Here is a 24,864-nt window from a genome sequence, read left to right on the forward strand (position 1 = left end):
CATGAAAGACCAGGTGATTTTAGTTATGCGATTAAGCTGTGCCCCTTTTATCAAAAAGGCATTTTTTATAACCTTGGTGGTCCTTAATGGTGCGTGTGGAACTGAAAGTTTTGTCACTCTTTTATCTGAAATCTAGTTTTTTATCTGAATTTCCTAGCTTTACTATTTCTCTTTGCTGTTACACGTTCTATAGACCCGATATCTCCACATGGTTTACCTTTGTTTTGTGTTTAATGTATGTTTGTGCGTTTGTTTGTTCGTTACGTCTGACTAGTCAATAAATTCTATTATAATCAAGTGAATTGTATTGTTTGCCTCACGAGAATATGTCACTGAAATACAGATTCCCCTGCCTAGCTATTATAAGTTGTTTAATAATTTTGAATGATTAATGTACTTCAAAAGAAGTAGCAATTAAATTCCCTTTTTCTAAATGAATAGATTACCTTGTAGGAGCGGCGGTTCTGCTTGTGTTTGTTTGGTCGAATTAGCAATTCCGTTATTGTTGATTATTAATATTCATAAAATGAGCTAATTTCATGTTACAATATATATATATATATATATATATATATATATATATATATATATATATTAGGACTGTGCAATTAATCGAAAATTCGATTTTGATGACTTCAAAGGATTATGAAAAAGCATTAATCGAGTTAGATTATTGCATCATATACCGCCCCCTTTCCAGTGGTACACAAGTTATGCTCTTAAAAGCGCGGAAGACCGCGTGCTTATGTGTGTGTGCGGCACGCATACACAGTCAGAAGCATGTGGCCGGTCAGCATTCGGTCACATTCGCACACTGAGACGAGCAGAGGAGCGCAGACATCTTAAGTCATCTTAACATAAGCTCTTTAATGGTCAAATAGGTGTCAAAACGCGGTGTTTAGTGATTATTCATATTTACCTTCTTTTGTGTAATTAACAAACGAGTTGAGGATCAAAAGACATGTGAAAGAGAAACCATTGCAGTGACCGCGCAAAATATTCCTGCTGCCGCCTGTTTTTATCATTAATCAAACAAGGAGAACATCCCTCACTGCTCTTGACTGAAGGACTTTATTATATTTTACTATTATATTTATTTCTCTCTCCTTTGCAGGGTGGAAAATAACTGTATGTATACAATTGAAGTCAGAATTATTAGCCCTCTTGAATATTAGCAGCCCTTTTCCTGCCCAATTTCTGTTTAATGGAAAGACGTTTTTTTTTTTTTTTTTTTTTTTACTTATATCTGAACATAATAGTTTTGATATCTCATTTCTAATTTCTGATTTCTTTTATCTTTGCTATGATCACAATACATCATATTTTTCTAGATATTTTTCAAAATACAACCATTCAGATTAAAGTGCAATTCAAAGGCTAAGAGTAATTAGGCAAGTCATAGTATAACAGTAGTTTCTTCTGCAGACAATCAAAAAATATATTGCTTAAGGGGGCAAATAATATTGACCTTAAAATGGGTTTCAAAAAATTTAAACCTGCTTTTATTCTAGTTAAAATAAAACAAATAAGCCTAGAAGAAAAAATATTATAGTACATACTGTTAAAATGTCTTGCTCTGTTAAACATCATTTTGGAAATAATTATAAAAAAAAAAATTTTTCAGGAGCACTAACAATTTTGACTTTAACTGATAATCGTTTTAAATAATCGTGATTACAATTATGACAAATAATCGTGATTATGACTTTTCCCAAAATCGAGCAGCCCTAATATATATATATATATATATATATATATATATATATATATATATATATATATATATATATATATATATATATATATATATATATATATATATATATATATATAGTGCTGTCAATCGATTAAAAAATAACAAATAATCACACTTTTTTTTTTAATTTATCGCGATTATTAGTCATTTAAAAGACTAAAACTTGTAATTTTGGCTATTCGAATGTAAAATTTATCTAAATGCAAGACAAATACTATTTAAATTCTATATATAATTGTTTATTAGAATTTTTGTTCAACTTGTAACACAGATTTCTTCATGTAAACAACATACCCACAATAAACCATCAAGATCCTGGCTTGACAGCCATATTTATTACAGAAATATAAACACAGTGATGTTAATGCCATTTGAATTTCAAAACAATCAATGCCAATAAAGAAAACATTGATTTCCATGTTGGATTCTAAGTGGACTGCAAAAAAATGTCAAAATACAGGCATTGCAGATATGGAAAATGAATAATAATAATAATAATAATAATAAAGTATTGAATACAAACAATTGTACTCATTGCAGGGTTGGACTGGGACAAAATAATCAGCCATGGCATTTTGGGCCAGAGCGGTCCACTAAATCAATCAAAATACTCCCCATCACCCCACGCCCTTGAATATGTTTACAAACTCCCACTCTATAAAATGTACAAAAGCCATATATAGGAAATAATTAGAGTTGACAAATTAAAAACTTAACTTGTCTTTCTTATTATTATAAAATTATAATCCACGCTGGAAATGTGGGTGCCTGTGTGTTTTGAGGGAGCCTAATAAATAATGAACATGACAAAAACTGCCTGCTGAAGCACACAGTTATTGTTGATTAATAAAATAAATATAAATAATAAAAGTAATGTATCAGAGACCCTTAAATAAAAGTTTAACTCAACAATGAAACAACAAATGTAGCTAAAAGATTTTACTTTGTCAATCAAATGAGCTTAAACAATTGAAAAATGCAACAAATATTTGTTTGGGCGCGAACTACAAAACTAAATGCAAAAAAAAAAAAAAGTTGCTTAAATTGCACACTAGTTTGGTCATGTATAAATATCATTATAACCATATTGTATAAATATTATTGTCACTATAAGCTACCTCATGTTGACGTTAAAAAACACAATGTCATAATATCTCATGCGATTGTCTTCTGACAGAGTGCATCTTAAAATACATGATTGACACTCCTCATAGAGCTTGAGAAGCTGACATTCTTTATAATTTGTAAAAAAAAAAAAGACTTGCAGGTTAAGGAAACAGCCTAGGAGAAAGTTGCTGCGGGCCGTGGTGCAGATAAAAAAAAAAAAAGTATATTAATTTGGACAGATAGGTAACTAGATAGAATAGACAGGAATATGATGACCTGTGCAGAGTGCAGAGACGCAAAGGGCAAGTGCTTGGCTGCTCTCCATTTCTGCTCTCCCGCCACCACGCTTGAGAAACAGGTGTGACTCTTGAGTATTTTGACAAATACACACCTACGTTACACCAAGCCCAACAAGGAAGTTTGTGATTGGGTCAGCCCAATGTCAATAAAGAAAAAACCTATGGGCTGCAGATTATGTCACATGGCCGCTCTGTCCGGAAAAGAAACATCTTACTTTCACTTAGGGAGAAAAACATGACAGTCTGCAACTGCGTTAATTGTGTCAGTTTTTTTTAATGCGTTAATTATTTCAAAATCATTGCGTGCGCGTTAACATGTTAATTTTGACAGCACTAATATATATATATATATATATATATATATATATATATATATATATATATATATATATATATATATATATACACCTGTATATAATTGTATATGTATGTATATATTTATATACATATACAATTATGAGTGAGTGTGTGAGCTGCTTATATGTTTGTGTGGATCATCAGTAGGATGAGCTGCAGGTGTGTGTAGCAATCAGTGTATGAGCATGACGTAATAAGTCCGGTGATGGTGACCTCTGCTGGCCAACGAGGGGAATGACTGGGACTAAGTCGTTGACAGAGCCCCCCTCCTGCGAACGGCTCCTGACATGAGAGGGACCACGACGCCGGGGTCTTCCACGAGGACGAGGGGCCAGCATTTCCGGATGCTGCAGGTGAAACTCACTTAACAGAGTTGGGTCAAGAATATTCGTAAGATTCATCCAAGATAGTTCCTCCGGGCCTTACCTCTCCCAGTCAATCAGATACTACAGTTGTCCCCCTCAGCGTCTGGACTTCAGGATCTCATGGATCTGGTAAGCCCTTCTCCATCAATAATGACTGGCGGGGGACCCTGTTTACCGGCTGCCACCTCCCTATCCACCTCGGCCAACAGCAGGCTTGAGCTGGGAAACATGGAACGTGGGAGAGATACGAAAATGGTTTGGCAGTATAAGTCGGTAAGACACTGGAGAAATCTATTTGAAAGGGACCAACATCTGGGGCTGAGTTTCTTAAAGCGGAGTCTGAGGTGGAGATCTCGGGTGGATAGCCAAACCCATTGGCCTGGGGAGTACGTGGGACTGGGATGCCGATAACGATCTGCATGCTCTTTGAAACGTCTGACAGCATGAGAAAGGTGAGTATGTGCAACATTCCAGACCTCTTTACATTTCTTGAACCAATAATCGACAGCTGGGAGTTCGGAGGGTTCTCCGGACCATGGAAACAGAGGGGGTTGAAAGCCTAGTACACATTAAAAGGGGGTTAATCCAGTGGATGATTTTCATAACGAATTCTGTGCGTATTCAGCCCACATTAGGAATCGACTCCACTCTTCTTGATTATCATGGCAATAGGTGCGGAGGAAGCATCCAATCTCCGATCTGGCGCTCGGTTTGATATTAATTTTGAGATTTTTGAAGAAGCCAGACCTCAAATGGGAGGTAAACTGGGGACCTCTGTCTGACACAATGTCTTCAGGTAAACCATAGTAACGGAAAACGTAGTTGCACAGTAATTTTGCTGTTTCCAGGGCTGTGGGTAACTTGGGAATAGGAATGAGTCTGCATGATTTTGAAAATCTATCAATGACGCTGAGTATGGTGGTATGGCCTTGGGATGTGGGAAGATCAGTGATAAAGTCGATGGCAGTATGCGACCAGGGACGACGTGGGATTTCAGGGGTTGCAGCAGACCAGCCGGACGATGACAAGAGTGTTTGTTCATGTGGCAAAATGAACAATTCTTGACAACTTTGATAACATCTTTGTTAATCGAGGACCACCAGTATCGTTCTGAATCAAGTCTATTGTGGCAGTGATACCTGGGTGTCTGGAGCTGGGATTGGCATGAATTTCAGTAATTAGTTTCTCTCTCAAAGACAGGGGAACAAAGCTCTTATTTTTAGGACACGCCAGAGGTGTAGGGCTTTGAGACTGGGCTTGGGAGATTTCAGTATCGATATCCCACCGAATGGGGTCCAAGATAATGGACTCATTTATGATGGGTTGTTCTTCAACATATAATTCATCATCAGATAGCCGGGAAAGAGCATCAGCCTTAACATTCTTGGATCCGGGGATATATGTGACTGTGAAGTCGAAGCGGGTAAAGAACAGCGCCCATCGTGCTTGTCTGGGGTTAAATCTCTTGGCTAAGTGGATATATTCAAGGTTTTTATGGTCAGTAACCACAACAAACGGATGTTTGGCTCCTAACCAGTGGCTCAATTCCTCCATTGCTGCTTTTATAGCTAAGAGCTCACAGTTTCCCACATCGTAGTTTCTATCAGCTAAATTGAGCTTGCGGGAGAAAAAGGTGCAAGGGTAAAGTTTGTTAGAATTGTTGGGTTTCTGGGACAGTACGGCTCCAATACCTGTGTTTGATGCGTCAATTTCCAGGGTAAACGGCAAATTAGGATTAGGGTGGCAGAGAATCGATGCAGAGGAAAAGCGAGACTTGAGGTGGTTGAATGCCCGAGTTGCGTAATCATTCCAATTCGGGTGTTACCTGCTTTTAACCATGGACGTGAGAGGAGCGGCAACTGTGCTGAAGTTTCTAATGAATCTACGATAGAAATGAGCAGATCCCAGAAAACGTTGTAACTCCTTGATAGTCTTGGGTTGAGGCCAATTAATGACTGTATCTACCTTCTTTTCGTCCATAGCCACGCCCTCTGCGCTGATGATGTAACCCAGGAATGAGATGCAAGTTTGGTGAAACTCACACTTAGATAGCTTGGCGTACAGTTGATTCTCAATCAATCTCTTCAAGACCGCTCTGACATGGTTGATGTGCTCCTGTAAGGAATTGGAGTAGATGAGGATGTCGTCAATGTAGACAATGACAAATTGATTCAGTATATTTCTAAACACTATGTTAATGAAAGCCTGGAAGACGGAAGGACTGTTTGCTAGGCCGAAGGGCATAACCAAATATTCATAGTGGTCATTTACAGTAGAGAAGCCGGTCTACTCAAAAGCTCTTCACCAGAAATTATGACCTCCTTCAGGGTGATCAAATACTACACAGAAACGTTTAATGAACTCTTTGAACAAGGGAAATATAGGGGTGTTGTCTGGCCAGACAGCAGTTGGGCAGTCGAGAGCATTTCCAGTGAGCAGGGAGCACACAAAGGCGTTCTTGCTGTTTTCATCAGTGAGCATAAGGGGCTGTTGAGCGACAGTTTGCATTGCAACAGAAAATGCTTGCATTTGGCTGGATTACCAGTAAGCTTCTCAAGGAACACTAGGCGGGGACTGGACAGGGTCTGTGCATGAGTTACGGGAAGTTGGCTGGGAGAGTAATTGGCGGTGGGTTGCGCTGGGGTCACAACATTCAAATCTTGCAGTGCTTTAGCCAATTCTTCAGTCAGCCGGGTGATATGTTACAGTTGCTGCTTATGTGTCGCTAGTACCTGAGCTTGAGTTGTGAGTTCCGTGGACAAGACCTGCATGGCTGTGGGATCCATGTTGGGTGAAGTCTTCTGTAACGAGGAGTCTGACACGGAGGGATCCATTTGCAGTATATTTATTAAACACAGTTTAATCACAATCACACAATACGCACTTGTGTGCGAACTCACATCAAACGTAGTTAGTATGGGCGGCTGGCTATTAAGGAGAGTGATAGCAGGCATGGGTCAGAGGCAGGCGGCGTGGTTCAGAGGCGAGATATCAGGCTGGGTTCAGGACAGGCGGCGTGGATCAAAGTCAAGGGTACAAGCAAAGTTTGAGGCAGGCGGCAGGCAAAGCAAGGTCGATATACAGTCCAGGTAATACACGGAAGATCAGGCAAGAAGATAACGCTCAGTAATGTCAGGTAGGGCAGAACAAGACTTCGCGAAGGAGTGAGTGTGTGAGCTTCTTATGTGTGTGTGTGGATCATCAGTAGGATGAGCTGCATATATATATATATATATATATATATATATATATATATATATATATAAATATATATATATATATATATATATATATAAATATATATATATATATATATATATATATATATATATATATATATATATATATATATATATATATATGTGTGTGTGTGTGTGTGTGTGTGTGTGTGTGTGTGTGTGTGTGTGTGTGTGTATATATATATATATATATATATATATATATATATATATATATATATATATATATATATATATATATATCCAATCCCGTTAACTCTCCCTAGCCTTCTAATGGTTTGCACCTGTTCCCCATCAACCCAGGACACTCTATAAACTCACCTTCTCCTTTCAGTCTTCGGCTGGTATTGAAGCCGGATGGTTGTGCTCATTGTCACTTCTTCATCTTCTTCCCTTCTTCCATGGATGTTCCTTATTAGTATTTGAGTCCTTCATCCTGATTAAGGTAATGGATTATTCTATCTGATGTGTACTAGAAGATCTGCTATCACTCTGATGATCTGTGTGTTTGTATACTCATCAACGGATGACTATTGAATGCTTTCTGATCCTTCTCACCGATCTAGAGAAGAGCTTACACATGTATAGTGTTTACCAGAAGATCAGCGATCTACTAGATGATCTTTGTGTCTGTATACTCACCTGCTAAGTCTCCTACAAGCAAACATTAAGTGAGATCGATAACATCTACTGTTGACACTTATATTGCTGTTACAGAAGATCGCTACAGCATATATTTATCAACCCTGTGAATTCCCCCTCTGTGATTATTGACTTTGTTTTGAATAAATACAGTGAAAAGATAACCATCCCTGTCTTCCTTGTCTACCAGCATGACATAATACCGGTCCTAACAAAAACATGGAAGCTAGCGCAGCACTAACTAACCGGAAGTGCACCGGATCCATTCGCTGGTATGGTCTACACCAGGGATGGGCAAACTTGATCCTCGAGGGCCGGTGTCCCTGCAGAATTTTGTTCCAACACTAGTCAAACACACCTGAACAAACTAATCAGTGTCTTCAAGATCATTTGAACTCTATAGGGAGGTCTGTTTGAATAAGGTTGGAGCTAAACTATGCAGTACACTGGCCCTCCAGGTTCAAGTTTGCCCACACCTGGTCTACACCATGAGTCAGATGTTGCCTTCCATGCCCTCGAGCGCTACCTCCAACCCAGTGGTCACCACAAGCACTCCACCCATGAATTACTCCGGTGAACCAAGCACTTCTAAGTTTTTTCCTCCAATGTTCCCTGTACATAGAAGCCAATGCTATGCAATTTCCTAACGAAACTTTGAAAATAGCTTTTATTATATCCCTGCTTTCAGGTTAAGCTCTAAAGTGGGCAGATGCCTTATGGAGAACTCACAGCCCGGTGATGACCATTAATCAAATGTTTGTAAACCACTTCAAAAACGTATTTGCAGTCCCACTCACTCCCTTGTTAGTAAATGATGAATTGATAAATCTTCACCAAGGAATCCTCACCATCCATGAGTATACACTACAATTCAAAACACTTGCTGCCAGTAGTGGGTGGAATCCTGTCACCCTTCTAGCGGCGTAACAAAAAGGACTAAAACCTCACATTTGAAAACAAATCCTCATGTATGCTAATCTCAAAACCTTCATTAAGAAAGCCATCAGTGTGATCCAACACTTATCTGCCTGTTCTTTCTCTTCACCACCGGCGCTGGATACAGAGGAGCCGATAATAATGGACGCATACGACTTGGAATCCTCCTAACGTCAGCGAAGCATTCGTTACCAGCTATGCCTGTACTGTGGACAATTGATTTCCCTCATCTCTGCTTGCCCTGTTCACCTGCCTTGCCTAATGGCGAGTAAGGTTTTACTCACTCCATCAATGTCTCATATACCACATATGCAAGTATGTATATTAAATGTAAACTCCAGAACTCTCCCCATACATGTGCTGGGGGATTTGGGAGCTGCTGGTAACTTCATCTAATGTAACGTCATTTTTCAAAATCGTATCCCCTCCGTTCGAGATGAGATCTAGTACCCAATACCTACCATCCAAAGTTTACCATTAGGAGATGACAAAATTACTCGACATACCAGAGTACTAACTCTGATCTCACCCCTTAATCACAATGAAAAACTTACCCTGCACATCCTACCTCATGCCAATGTTGATGTCATCCTGGGTCGACCATGGTTTAAACAACACCAACCCCACATCAACTGGGATACAGGTGAGATTCTGGGATGGAGTGGCACCTGTATAAGCCACGGTCATACTACTCCCTCTACCGGTCATTTAACAAACTCCAGTCATTTACCCATACAAGCCACGACTGTTGAAACTCCTTACTCATCCTCCAGCCTCACCATTTCCTCTGTTTATCAATCGTCAAGGATGTCTTCAGGGATCATTGGTGACAGACAACATCTACCAAGTCAAAGAACTCCTAGACTCCTGGCAGTGGAAGGGACAACTTCAATATCTCGTAGACTGGAAAGGCTTTGGCCCTGAGGAGAGATCTTGGACACACAGAGATGACGTCTTAGATCCAACTCTCCTTGAAGAATTCCACCAGAGTCATCCCGATCGCCCGGTTCCCCGAGGACATAGTCGTCACCGCCGCAGGTCTAGGGTGCATGGATACACCCGTGGGGGGGGGTGGGGGGGGGGGGGCAGTTGCTCATTCTTGCTCACCTAATCAGCATTCATCTTCATAAACCACCTCCATCCAATCCCATGATGACCAGACTTCTAATGGTTTGCACCTGTTCTCCATCAACCCAGAACACTACAAAAAAACTCACCTTCTCAGTCTTCGGCCGATATTGAAGTCAGATGGTTGTCCTCATCTTCACTCCACCGTCTCCCCTTCTTCCATGGATGTCCTTATGAGTCTTCGAGTATCTGATGTGTATTAGAAGATCTGCAACCACTCTGATGACCTGTGTGTATATTCATTAACGGATGACCATTACATGCTTTCTGAACCTTCTCACTGATCTAGAGAAATGCTTACACTTGTGTAGTGTTTACCAAAATATCAGCTATCTATTGGATGATCATTGTGTCTGTTTACTCACCTGCTCCTACGAGTGAACGTCAAGTGAGATCGATAACATCTACTGTTGACACATATTTTGCTGTTACAGCAGATCGCTACAGCATATATATCAACCCTCTAAATTCCCCTCATGATTAGTAACTTTGTTTTGAATAAATACTGTAAAAAGATAACCATCCGTCTTACTTGTCTACCAGAATGACAATTCTAACCGAAATAAAACAAATAAGACTTTCTTCAAAAGAAAAAATATTACCAGACATACTGTGAGCATTTTCTGAATTTGTTAAACATCATTTGAGAAATATTTAAAGAAGGCTTCAACTACATATACATACATACTGTACATACATACATACATACATATATATACATACATACATACATACATACATACATACATACATATATATACATATATAGACATATATATATAGACATATATATATATATATATATATATATATATATATATATATATATATATATATATATATATATATATATATATATACACATATATATATATATATATATATATATATATATATATATATATATATATATATATATATAAATATACATACATACATACATATATATATATATATATATATATATATATATATATATATATATATATATATATATATATATATATATATATATATATATACATACATATACATACACGCATAATAACACGCATATTCTCTTTGTACATCTAAATGAACGTGAAACTGAGCACAACATACACGAGCCAAAACCCCTCCCTGCTTCCTCCTCTGTATGAATATGCTAACGACTCTACTTTGGCAAAAACCAACGAAAAACCAAATGGCAAAAGCAAGTTTGAGAAACTTGAACAGAGAAAAAAAGAGAAACTTTAAACAGAATGTGAACTGGAGGTGCTACTTTCGGAGGTAGACCGGAGAAAAACTGAGTTATTTGCAAGTAAACAAATTAAAAATTAATAACAATTAATAACAAAAGAAAAAAAATGAGTGGGAGAGTTTAGCTGATGCAGTTAACACAGTTGGGTCTGAACATCGCACTGAGTGGATTAAAAAAGAAACAGTGTGATTTATAGGTGTAAAATTGTGCAGTGTCTTTAACAGTGTGAGTGGCGTAGCTTGTAAAACACATGGTGACATGTTTTGACACGTTCGAGCATAAACTTGGTTCGAATCCAGCGTCTGATGAACTCATTCTTTTTTTTCCCCTGCTGCGTATCAGATTTTGCCTATACTCTTCATCATGATGAAGACAAGGAGGAATCATTAATAAGTGTGTGCATCATATTTTATTTGCACATTTATTGAAATGTTTCTGATTCACAGATGCAAATTCATCTTCAGATGGTGCCTTTATAGCAATGTGTGTGCAGTAGATCGCTCCGATTACTTTGGGAAAAACAGCGACCTCTGCAAGTTGCTCTTTAATGTTTGGCTGGTCAACTGCATGGTACGGAAACCTTATATACCTGCTAGACATGCGGATAAACCCATCTCATACAGCTGCCATTGCACGGCTCAAAGACACTTTGTAGGGTGCAATTTAAAACAACAGCCTCCAAGAGTCGCCAATGAAAATAAAACAGACACGCACAAGAAATGTACAAACGCCAGGCATGAAGTTGGCGTGGAACAACGTACATTATCATGTTCTTTTCATTGTTAGCAAATCCAAACGTTAGCGATTCTGAGCGTGTAACCTGGCGTATGCAGCGCTGATACATGAAGACCATGGGGCCTCATGTACGAAGACTTTCGTGGAAATCTTACTAAAACATTGCGTATGATGTATGAAACACTGCGTACGACGAATCTCACGCATATTCTTTTGTACATCCGAATGAACGTGAAACTGAGCGCAACATGCACGAGCACAAAACCCCTCCCTGCCTCCTCCCCCGTATGAATATGCTAATGACTCTACTTATGGCAAAACCCAACAAAAAAACGAAGGCAAAAGCAAGCAAAAAGAGAAACTTTGAACAGAATGTGAATTGGAGGTGCTGCTTTCGGAGGTAGACCGGAGAAAAGCGGTGTTATTTGCAAGTTTGTTCTCCGGAATTAACAACAAAAGTAAAAAATAGAGAGTTTAGCTAATGCGGTTAACACAGTTGGGTCTGAACATCGCACTGAGTGAATTAAAACAAAATAGTGAGATTTATAGGTGTATACTGTTGCAGTACTTACAACAGTCTCAGTGGCGCAGCTCAAAAGTCGCATGTCTACATTCTTTGACTCGTTCGAGCATGAACTCAGTTCGAATCCAGCGTCTGATGTACTCTTTTTTCTTTATTCCCCCGCTACATATCAGATTTTGCCTACTATTTATAACGAGAAAGACAAGTAGGAATCATTATTAAGTTTGTGCATCATATTTTATTTGCACATTTATTGAATGGAAATGTTTCTGATTCACGCATCCAAATTCATCTTCAGATAGTGTCTTTATAGCAGTGTACGTGCAGTAGATAGCTCAGATTACATTGGGAAAACAGGCGACCGCTGCAATTTGCGCTTTAATGTTTAGCTGGTCAACTGTTTGGTATGGAAACCTTATATACCTGCTAGATGAACCCGTCTCATACAGCTGCCATTGCAAGGCTCAGACACTTTGTAGAGAGGAATTTAACACAACTGCCTCTAGGAGTCGCCAATGGAAATAAAACACACACGCACAAAAAATGTGCGTATGCCAGCCATAAAGCTGCCGTGAAGTTGCGCACATTCCCACGTTCAGTTCATTGTTAGTAAATCCAAACGTGAGCGATTCTGAGCATGAAACCTGGCGTACGCAAAGTTTTTGTGTGTACGCAGCGTTGATACATGAGGCCCCTGGTCTGTATGTCTGTGTGTGTTTTTTTAGCAACAAGCCTGCCTAAACGTCGTTGTCAGTAGCCACTAAATCAAAAAGTTACGAATCGCCGTGAGATTGCATTGCACTCTCAGCTCACATCATTCAAAAGAAAAGGTCCACATTGTCCCCCGATTATGTCAACAGACTAGACTGTCTTAGCAACTGGATAAATGTAAAGGAGGACTAAGCCAAATTGTTTCTAATTTATATTTAATATTCTCAACTCACAGCAATACAACTTTACAATAAGTACAATTGTTTGTATTCAACAATCTATTATAATTGTTATAATTGTTATAATTATTATTATTATTATTATTATTATTATTATTATTATTATTATTATTATTATTAGAATTTACCAATTTCTATATTTTAAATGCATTTTGCAGTCCACTTAGGATCCAACATGGAAATCATTTTTTTTCTTTATTGGCATTGATTGTTTTAAAATTCAAATGGCATTGATGCCTGTCAAATAACACATGCCTGTGTTTTTATTTCTGTAATAAGTATGGCTGTCAAGCCAGGATCTTGAAGGTTTATTGTGGTTATGTTGTTTACATGAAGAAATCTGTTACAAGCTAAACAAATATTCTAATAAACAATTATATTTTTAATTCAAATAGTTTTTGTTTTGCGTTTAATTAATTAATTTTACATTCGAATAGCCAAAATTAAAAGTTTCAGTCTTTTAAAATGTGATTAATCGCGATTAATTTCCAAAAAAATAAATAAATAAATAAAACACTCCTGTCAGCTAGGAACAGGAAACTGGGACTACAGTTTGCAATAGAAGATTGGAAAAATGTTGCTCGGTCTGATGAGTCTCGATTTCTGCTGCAACATTTGGATGGTAGGGTCAGATTTTGGAGTCAAAGACATAAAAAGCATGGATCCATCCTTCCTTGTATCAACGGTTTAGGCTGGTGATGCCGGTGTGATAATGTGGGGAATATTTTCTTGGCACTCTGAGCAAATTAGTACCAATTGAGCATTGTGTCAATGCCAATTGTTGCTAACCATGACCACAGTGTACCCATATTCTGATGGCTACTTCCAGCAGGATAATGCGCAATGTCATTAAGTGCGAATCATCTCATATTGGATTCTTGAACATGACGATGAGTTAACTGTACTCAAATGGCCTCCACATTCACTAGATCTCACTCTAATACTCTAAGAGCACCTTTGGGATGTGGTGGAATGAGAGATTTGCATCATGGATGTGCAGCTGATTAATCTGCAGAAACTTTGTGATGCTATCATGTCAATATGGACCAAAATCACAGACAAATATTTTCAGTAAATTGTTAAATCTATACCACAAGTATTAAGGCAATTTTAAAGGCAAATGGGGGTCCAACCCAGTACTAGACTATATATACTTTTAAAGTTGGACAGATAATGCAGAACAGATAATGCCAAAAATGATTTATTGAAAAGTTGAAAGAGAACGAAAACAGCTGCCGTTTGCCAGCTATCAATAGGGGAATGCAGAGTGGTTTTAAAGTAATGGAAAGTTTACCCTCGGACCCTGTGGCGAGGATGGCTACAGGAGCAGGGTGAGGAGAAAACCCCTGTAGCCCAGCAGGTGCTGGAACTAGCAAGCATGAAAGTAGGGGCTAGACTCAAACAGCAGGATGACTGCGCAGATCACAGATAGGAGATATCAAACAAATAAAGAGACTGGACAGGATATAAACTTAGACAAACTGTTAACAACATAGTATGAACAGCAGAGTCGAAATCACAATAATCTGGCATTAAGCCTCCATAAAGAGTAGGTATATGTAGAGGAGAAAATTAGATCAAAAGTGAAACAGGTGTGTAATGGACATGCTGATGCTGATTTTAAGGGCTAACGGTTAAAACGGAAAACAGAACATGACAGAGAAACCCAGATCAAACCTGACCCACGACTGAACCGTGCTCCCAGGGAGGGAGACTGAACAGGACAAAAACAGGTTGGGAGGAGGGGGGGGGGGTGGGGGGGGGGTGTTGGAGGATGCACAAATAACAAGCTTAATACACAAGACGTAAAACATAGAATAGACATGTTGCACAGAATGAGGCAAGCAAAGTCAAATGGCAGCAGCGAGGGTGTCTTTGAAGCTAAGCACAATAAGTTTTGAGAAGTGAGTCTGACATAGGACTGCTGGGCATATGCATCTAGAAACAAATAAATTACCTATAGGGCAGTCACATTGAATAAGCTTAGGAGTTTATGCCTTCTTAACTTAGCATTCAGGCTCTTCTTTGGTGAACATAAACTGACCAGATAAAGCATCCAGTTGAACGTTCTTACACCCTGGTCGATAAAAGAAGGAAAAGTGAAAACAGAAAGAAAAAAGTCCACCAATCCTGTCTACTCATTTGGCTGAACGAACATACCGTGGTCAGTCCAAACCAAAAATGGGTTAGTAGACCCCTCTAACCAATGACGCCACATGACTAGTCAGATAGCAAAGAGCTCGCAATTACCAACATTGTAATTTTGCTCAGCAGGTCAGAGACGGTGAAAAAAAAGGTGCAAGGATGAATTTAGTAATTTCTAGCCCATTACAAGAGAACAGCTCCAACACCCACACTAGACACATCTACTTCTAGAATAAACTGTTGTGACAAGAATAAGGTGGTTAATAATTCCTTTAAATGCTCAAAATGGCTAAGGGAAGTGTTGGGAGTCTGGGGCCAGGGTGGAATCATGTCGCAGACCCCGTAGTTGAGTGGTGAGCTTCATGACCTGGGCAGGTAAGCTCTCCAAGGTATGCCTGGCGGCTGCTAGCTCTTTCTCATATCGGCTGAGCATAACACCCTGCACCTCCACGGCAGACCAGATGGGGGATTCCTTTGCCAGCTCAATCAGATGTGTTTGGTCAGATTATTCTGTTAAGGCCGGATAGAAAATTGTAGAAAGTTTCAAGGGCCATGAAACCTCCTCGTTTCAGCAGGGTGTTTTCACACCTCTACTTTGGAAAAAGTCAGAAAAGTGGGCGTGTCTAGCTCTGTTTAGGGGGGAGTGTCGGAGGAATAAAAGAGGCTTGGTGTGGCTTGGTGTGGGAGTGTCTATTTGGGCACGCTTAATTTCTGAGTCAAAACACACAACCACAGCGGACTAAGTCACTGTGTTTACATGGACATCTGTAGTCAAATTATTTGCCAAATTATTAAATGGTGGACTTTAACTGCAGTTTGGCTCTTTCATTCAGGGAATTCATTCATGTCCCTCGTGACAAACGTGATATTTGATTTGAGGAGCTGCTCTAAGCGTGTATTTTTCATGCAATGTTTAAAAACTCAGCATTTCCCGGAAACTTAGATGCACACAGCAGGTAGCGTCAGAAAGCTGCGTCTTTTATTCCGATCACAAAATCCAACACGAGGTTATAGTTTGGTTGTAACTGTTAGTGCTAACTTGTTTACACTCGGTGCGATAGTTTGTTTGATACGAATAAAATATGAACTGAATAAACAAAGAGCAGTGGTCGCTCACTTACCAAATCTGTAGAGACAGGCCAGCAACTAGAGCTGCGTCTTTATTAAGAGAAGACTACAAGCGAATCCGGATCTTAGCGTTTGCAGATGAGAACAGCTCTAAGGTAAACAATAATCCTCCTTTTGTTATTGTTATGCGTCTTATTGTTATTGTTGTCGCGCGTCACGTACACTGTTAATCCACACGTGACGCCAGCTGCGCTCTCACAGAGAGAAAATGAAAACAAAACTTAACGTCAGCAAACTATAAAAGCAACACTTCACACTTGTTTTGCCAATACAACGTGGCGTCTCTGCCGTCTAAACACTATGACAGTAATGAATATTAATAAGGTTGCACAATAGAGCGCGCTGATTGGTTTGAACCAAGCCTTACTCAGGCATTAATGCAACACACTGTAAGACGTAATAAGACACACTTTGGCACAGATGCCCAGTCTGCACGCTGGAATACAACGCTATCATGTCATGGCCGTGACGCAGCTTCAAAAATTAGTTTCAAACGGGAAGTACGAATTTGCTTGAAATAATGCAAAAACAACCAATTTACACTTTTTAGTGAAATATAGGTGTCCTAATAGTGTTTTTAGCAGTGTGGGACACATATACGACTGTCAACAGCTCAAAAGATGTGTTTTGGTGTTTCGTGACCCTTTAAAGACAATAAAAGCAGCTGCTATTTGGTGGCCATCACTGGGGGAATACAGAGTGGTTTAAGGGTAACTTCACCCTAGGAGCCTGTGGCGAGGATGGCTGAGGGAGCAAGGCACAGAGAGAACCTTTATAGCACAGCAGGTGCTGGAGCTGGCTGGCGAGGACAGAGAGGCTGGACTCAAACAGCAAGATGACTGGTAGGATCACAGGTAGGAGACATCAGACAAAAAAAGAGACTGGACATGATTACTTAGACAAACTGGTAAGCACATAATCAGGAAATAAGCCTCAGTAAAGAGCAGGTAATGTTAAGGTGAAAATTACAACAACTTTTTTATTCATAGATCTTTAACTACAAATTTATTTATTAACATAAAACACAGAGGTCCAGACCTTGATAAATTCATAGATGATAATTATATTAAAAAAATAGCTTAATGGACACAGAAATGGGGTATCCTCAACAGTAGGATAGACTGCCCGAAAAACAAGCAAATCCTGTGCATGAAAACATTTGATCACACTGATGGGTTACAATGGTAAGCCAGTTGCTCAGAAATGATGAGTGCTAAATACAATAAAATGTATTTTCATAAATTGTAAATATTTATAATTTTATTAGATGATTGATTTTATTTCTCTAACACCTATGCATCTTTAAAACATTTGAAGATAGGGGTGTCATAATTAACATGCACCGCAATGCAGACACAGACGATTTGGTATCGGTTCAGTAATAATCATAACAGGTTATTATGTACTGACGTCATTTATCTCATATGCGCTGTCACGATAGCTTACTATGGTAAGGGAGGCGAGCGAGAGTATTTACAACACTTCAAATACTTAAAAACACAGGAGCTCTGCACAATTTCACTGCGTGTGTGTTTGCTGGACAGTCTTTCACTGACACTGAACAGCAGAAGCCCCTATTTCACTGCAATTAAAGAGAATGTAAGTAAACTACATTTTTCTCTCTCTCACTGTGGCCCATTTGACCTGTTGGTGTGACTTTTTCTCTTCTCTAGGCTGTTACAGTAATTCTTCTGGATACAGACACGAGCGCGTGTCTGCAGAGTTTTCACCATGTCAATCATGGATTAGCTGTTATCGGCGCTGCCATTTATCAGTGTCACTCATCTGTGAATGGTGCCAGCACGTAAGAGCCAATCACAGCCCTTTCTGTTGAGCGCGAGAACAACCATAGGGGTGTAAGAAAGAACTTGCTAGACAAGGCTCAGAAAGCGAGCAGGATATTTATATTTGTTTATTAGCTATAAATGCTTGTGTTGTTTAAAGGTACAGTTTATACATCTGACCTTTAGTTAAAAAAAAAGGTTTTACAAACAGTACATAAATATATTTATACATTTTAATACAATAATTGCTGTGCTGTGAAGAAAATATATAACTGTGTTTGAAAAGCAACGTAAAAGCACCATGATGCACTGAGACATCGAATTGAACCGAAACGATGGCATAATCATCATAACGGAACCGAACCGTGAGACCAGTGTAGATAAACATCTATTTGAAATGTCCTATCATCTGACAATTTTGGGGGAGAACAAAAAAAGTTAACACATTTAATGAGTTTGTTGCACTGAAAAACATGGTTAGACCTCAGACACATGTGATTGTTGTCTTAATGATGACATGGGTCTTTCATGATTGGCCAGTTTATAACACTTCCATTCACTGGTCTTTATCAGTACATTGATGGAACATGTAACTGTAAAGCAGCTGCAAATATTCTAACCAAAACATATTGTTTTGTCAGACAGCAGACAGTCTTTTGGAACTGTTTGAAGTTAAATAAGTATAAAGGCTTCTGTGCATCCCAGTTCTTGTTACTGAACCTTCATACTGACAAATTACTGTCTACACTGATAAAAGACAGCAAATGTGGGAAAATTTAGTAGGTGTAATTAATCTGTAACGTAAAAGAAATATTGACAAATAGAGAAAGGTCTTTCATCCCAACATGTGCATAATGCAATGTGTGGTAACTGCATAAAGGGTTAAGTTGTTTAAAAAGTACAATAAAATTTAATAATATGCATTTTCCAGGGCCAGGCAATAAGCATGACATGATGGCGCAGGCCAGCATGAGAGATTTTCAAGACACTAGACAAGATTGTCAGTGGCCCAATCAGGCAATTGGTGGCTCATCAAGAAGATTATAATTTGTCCATAAATGTTTGTCAATATACATGCAAATGCAATCTTAAATTCAAGCAGCAGCACGAGCAAAATTAAAAACGTTTTTGCAGGAGTCTTTCAGGGGTTGTAGCACTCTTCGAAATTGGGGAGTAATCACAAAACCATCACAAAAACACTGCAAAAAGTCAACAGGGTCACAAGCCATGTGCTGAAATAAACAGTCAAAAATTTGAAATGAACCAAAAGTAAAGCTATCAGGAACCCATTCTCATTCAGTGATGTCATATTCAAAAACTGTAGCCTACCTCGAGTTCAGTGTACTCTATAAAAAATGTATAATAATAATTAAAAAAAGCATTTTTGCCTAATTTTAAATCATTATACACAAAGATAGAACGAACTTCAAATCAAAAACTAATAGCTACAGAACTATATAATTTCAGGCAATAATATCCTCCAAGCCCGAGTTCCCCTTCGGTTGGGGAACTTCAGTGCTATAAGTGGATTTGATTTAAAAATCCACGAATGGGAGAATTCGGTTCAGAAGCCGCTTGTCTGAAAGAGTATTGAACGGGCCAATGAATGCAATGAATTGGCAGCGTAAGCTTGCACAGGTGTGCTTCATTGCCAATTATCCCAGCATATAAGCACACCTGGAGCGAGCAAACGCCATCCTTTTCGCTTCAGAGACTTTCTGAGAGAATCGATGAGGGTTCCTCCTGCTGTGACCAGCAATTCTGAGCGAACGAAAGCACTCTCCCTCTCCAGAGTGTGTACACGCAGAGGCAGACGGTCGAGCTGGGTTTCTCCCTTGCCTGGCGTTCTTTGGGTCCGGTCCTCCAGAGTGGTGCGTATAAAGTTGCAAACTTCACAGAAAGAGCAACACAGTCGTGCAGCACATCCTTTTCAGGACGGCGCTCCGACTGTGCGTTTCTGGATGCGGTGGTTTCCTGTCCTCGGATGATGGGCACGGGCACTGCGTTACATGCCTGGGGGGTCCAGATCGTGGCTAGCCTTTGCAAAAGGGCGAACCACCCCAGTTGTCCCCTGCTTTACAGCGGGCACTCGGGCAGATCTGAGGGTTTCAGCGAGAGATAATCCGTCGCCCACGGACCTCCCGTTCCTCTAAGCGCTCCATCCAAGCATCGGGCGGGGGAAGCGATCCGTCTAACAGATGGTAGCCCTTATGCCCGATGACACCGGAGACCGTCCACCGCGGCAACGGAGGGTGGGCTTTCATTGTCCGATGATGATCCAGACCCGCTCGCCCCCTTCGGGCTGGTGAGCGCTGTCACTACGGATCCTGAAACGGACATGTTAGCCGTGCTTTCCCGGGCTGCTTCGGCCGTGGGTTGGAGATGGTTTATCCCTCAGCTCCGCGGCCGGACCGACTAGAGGGGCGTTCCCTTCTTCCCGGAGGTGCACAGTAGGCTCACGCGGTCTGAAAAGCACTTTTTTCTGCTAGTGCTGCGTATCCCTTCACCCTCACCACTCTTGACGATGGAACAGCCAGGGCGGTCAATCCGCGCGGCGCCTCTTCTTGGCGGGGTCCGCCTCGTCTCCCATCCAAAGCCTGTAAGTTATCTGCCTCCCTCGGAGCTAGAGCTTACATAGCTGCGGGCCAGGCTGCTTCCGCCCTACATGCGATAGCCACCTACAGCGCTACCAAACGCAGGCACTGGCCGAGCTGCATGAGGGTGGGTCCAACCTAGGCTTACGAGCTTCGCACCGCCGCTGACTTAGCTCTTCGGACTACTGAGTCTGCTGCGTGTGCGTTGGGGAGGACGATGTCCACATTAGTGATCCAGGAGCGCCACTCCTGGCTGATATGCGCGAAGTCGACAAAGTCCGCTTTCTTGACTTCCCCATATTCCAAGCCATGTTCGGCCACACCGTCTGTGAATTCACCCAGGAATTCAAGGCGGTGAGAGAGCAGTTGATGGGTGATGTCTTGTCGGCGGTCCGTAGCCCGCTCCGCCCGCCGTGCCATTCATACCTGCTCCTCGCCGAAGGCGCCCGCCTACGAGAGCTGCTCCGCCCCCGCACACGCCTCTGGCGAAGTGAGCGCGTCGGGCACCTCGGAAGCAGGCAGCCCCCCCTGCCCAGAACGCCGCTAAGTCCGGCAACGGACCACAAAGCGTCCCTGGGACAGGCCATCTGGAGAAGAGGGAACTTGCTCTTTCCCCGCTGGAGGGCGGGCCCCAGTTCCAACGGCACTTTTTACTGCCATGAAAACATCATGAAAGGGCACTTTTTCTCTTCCCCGGATGTGACAGCCCAAAATCTGCCAGTCTGGGACGCTATACTTTCTAGCTTGCAGATTCGGTGCGTTACGCCAGTGGCTCACGAGCGCTGGGAGGACGGTCTCCTTTCTCCCACCCCTCGAGCCTCCCCTCCGGAGCTCGGGTGCGGAGTGAGATCAAAAATCTCACCTCCAGCTTTTCCGTGGGACCCGCGCGCTTCCCGGATCAGCACACCCACTCCGCGCTGCCCCACTGCTGGTACGTCAGCGATTGTAGCGATGAGTCCATTAGCGAGAGCTCTGCCTGCCTGGTTAGCGCGGGCCAGCTCTTCGCGGTGGCTCATACGCACAATCAGACTCGGCTATGCGATTCAGTTCGCGTAACGGCCCCCCAAGTCACGGGTGTGTATTCACCAGGGTCAGCCCCCTGTCCGCCCCTGTCTTGCGAGAGGAGATTGCTGTCCTCCTGGCGAAGGAAGCTTCGCATCCTCTCGAGCGCGCGCACGCGTCGCCTCTCTAACAGACATCTGTAGAGCTGCGGGCTGGGCGACACCCAACACATTTTTACAATCTGCGAGTGGAGCCGGTTTCCTCAAGGGTATTAGGTAACCCTTGGTGATTGAGGAAACAATTTGGTAGGGTGTTAAAAAACGCTTGCTGCGCTATTCTCCCTAACACGGAGGTACGTGTGCCTTTTTATCTGTCAGTAAAGTTCCCCGTCAGGTGAGCCCTGCAGATTCCTCCGTGGCCCCCAGCACTGACTCAGCGGAGGAGTCACTTGCTGGCCCACTACGTTGTAGGTCTGCCCGCTGGTCAGCCCACGTTTTGGGTATAGGTGCCTGCTATGCGTGATACCCACCAGGCGATCCCATATGCTTATTCCGCCACAGTTAAGTCCCCCCCCCCCCGGGCGGACCCGTGTCTTCCCTCTCCGCTAACCACTCTTTTGCTATGAGTAATCCCCCTTTATAGGGCTAGTCCATATGTAAATTCTGCCATCTATCTCCCCTTGGGTAACGGATGGCCTCTGCAGCGTCCTACCTATCGGGATTGCACGCTTCCCAACGTACTGTTGTATTCCTAGAATTATCAAGATGCTCACGACTTCCCAAAAAATATATCTAAATCCGTAAGACTTCTGTTGAAGTAGGATAAGTTAGGGCCAGGGACACGTTGGAGGACCGCGCCTCCCATCATGTGGGTGCGTCATGCTTGCTTGACTATCCCCTCATCGGGGGCGTTGGTAAGGTGCAGTCATTATGGCGCTTTCCATAGTTCTCCCATTCGTGGATTTTCAAATCAAATCCACTTATAGCACTGAAGTTCCCCAACCGAAGGGGAACGTTCGAGGTTACAGAAGTAACCCTTCGTTCCCCGAGGAGGGGAAGGGAAGTGCTATGCTCCGTTCGCCATAATGACTGTTCCTTAGCTGTTTGAAAGTCTCTTCAGCTTAAAAGGATGGCGTTTGCTCGCTCCAGGTGTGCTTATATGCTGGCATAATTGGCAATGACGCACACCTGTGCAAGCTTACGCTACCAATTCATTGTATTCATTGGCCCGTTCAATAATCTTTCAGACAAGCGGCTTCTGAACCGAATCCTCCCATTCGTGGATTTTCAAATCAAATCCACTAATAGCACTTCCGTTCCCCTCCTTGGGGAACGAAGGGTCACTTCTGTAACCTCGAACGTTTTAAAAAGAAACCAGCATTTGCTGATGTCTATGAGATTCACATACCTGGAACATGCCTAAGAATCAACTCATAACATAGGAAAGATAAACTAAAATCACATTCTAAAGATCACCATATACTCCTGTGGCGGGAAAAATTATATATATATATACATATATAAAATCTAGATCCAAATTAACAATGATTTGTAACTGAAAAGTTACATTCTTTGTTTTTTTAATTATATTATTTAAATAAAAACTATAACAGCTCAGGAGTGACAAACAGTAAAACCTTTTGCTTCCTGAACACTGGCTGAGCCAAAGTGATGCGCATGCTACTGGCAGGGTCTCAACGACTGTTCTTTTGTCATTGGGTGATACTTTCAGGCCAAATTAACCTTTTTGTTGAGAAACTTGTACAGTTCGTAGCTGGGCAGGTTTCTAACCCCTATACATGTAAATGGGCACTATTATGTCAATGAGATCAGGGTTGGAAAATGCAGTTTATCTTGCTCACTTCAATCTTAAATTACATGCTTTGTTCAGTCATCTCGACCTTAACACCCCTTCTCCTAAAGACATAATATACTGCAGGCAAGACAGCTTTGTCTCAAATCAGTCTCATTTTAGACTTGATTTCAGACCAGCTACAGACTTGTGAAAGACTTTACAGACTACTCTCCCCGCTGTAAGAGATTCCTTTAAGCTCTTGCAGACTCATGGACTTCTTGAAAATGCTTTATGACTGCAGACTAACTGACACGTCACAATAAAGAATCTCTGCTTGTTTGAGTGTTCTGGACTGGGTTCTCTCATCAGTCATTATTTTTACAACACTCCATATAACACAGAAAAGGCTATAAATTGACATGATGAATAAACTTTATATATGTTAATGTAGTTTTTACCAATCTGATGCCATTTTCAAAGGCCTGTCTGGCAAGGGAAGCAGGGCCATCCACAGTTTTACCATCATCATCTGGACCCCAGCTGGCACTGTAAATATCTATGTGCTGAGGGTGTAGACTCAGTGATTTGGCCTCTACCATGTCTGTAACATCTCCATCCAACATCCGGACACCTGCAAGATAAGCCAAAAATTAAATAAATCTCAAGAGGAAAATCATGTCCAAGACACTAAGGATCAGTACACCAACAAAGAAAGATTGTTATATAAGAATACATTTACCTAACAAAGATAATTAGTAACAATCAGGTTACAGTATGCCGTTTTTTAAAACTGTATATTTATTTTAAAATTCTAAACAAAATATATCAGTTTCCACAAAAATATTGAAGGTGCAGAATTCATTAATATGGCATTAAAAATTTTCAAAACTGAACCCTTTCCTCTCCCAGATGGTAAGCTGTCAATAATTATTTCATTATTGTCAGTTTTAATTTTTCTATAAAAAAAGAGCTTGCCTGTACATCAGTATCTTAGAATTAAAATAAAAATCCACTGAAATCAAACAGTTTTGCTCTAACTCTAATTAAATATTTCTGATCCAATCTTTAAGACTACTAAAAACTTCAAAACAGAGCAGGTTTGAGCAGAACTATACAGAGCAGTGACCTCAGGGAAAGAAT

At 40.9% G+C, this 24,864-nt stretch overlaps 1 protein-coding gene and 1 long non-coding RNA gene across 7 annotated transcripts in view; both read right to left on the reverse strand.

The window, feature by feature from the left end:
* Nucleotides 1–24,864, reverse strand: part of pcsk5b (proprotein convertase subtilisin/kexin type 5b) — a 238,500-nt gene that overhangs the window by 137,575 nt on the left and 76,061 nt on the right. For all 6 annotated transcript variants that reach the window (XR_015497170.1, XM_087263488.1, XM_087263487.1 and 3 more), the window contains 1 exon segment: nt 24,183–24,355. Coding sequence is in view for 5 of the 6 variants with exons in the window: in XM_087263488.1 (XP_087119614.1) it covers nt 24,183–24,355 (173 nt within the window). In the remaining variant the exon portion in view is untranslated.
* LOC147842797 (uncharacterized) lies at nt 18,440–23,122 on the reverse strand. The gene is made up of 2 exons (XR_015498312.1): nt 21,509–23,122; nt 18,440–21,410 (listed from the first exon to the last, which is right to left on the reverse strand). It is a non-coding gene; the product is annotated as an uncharacterized LOC147842797 (long non-coding RNA).

Source organism: Danio rerio, chromosome 8, assembly GCF_052040795.2.
Source record: "Danio rerio strain M-AB ecotype USA chromosome 8, GRCz13ab, whole genome shotgun sequence".
NCBI classification, from domain to species: Eukaryota; Metazoa; Chordata; class Actinopteri; order Cypriniformes; family Danionidae; genus Danio; species Danio rerio.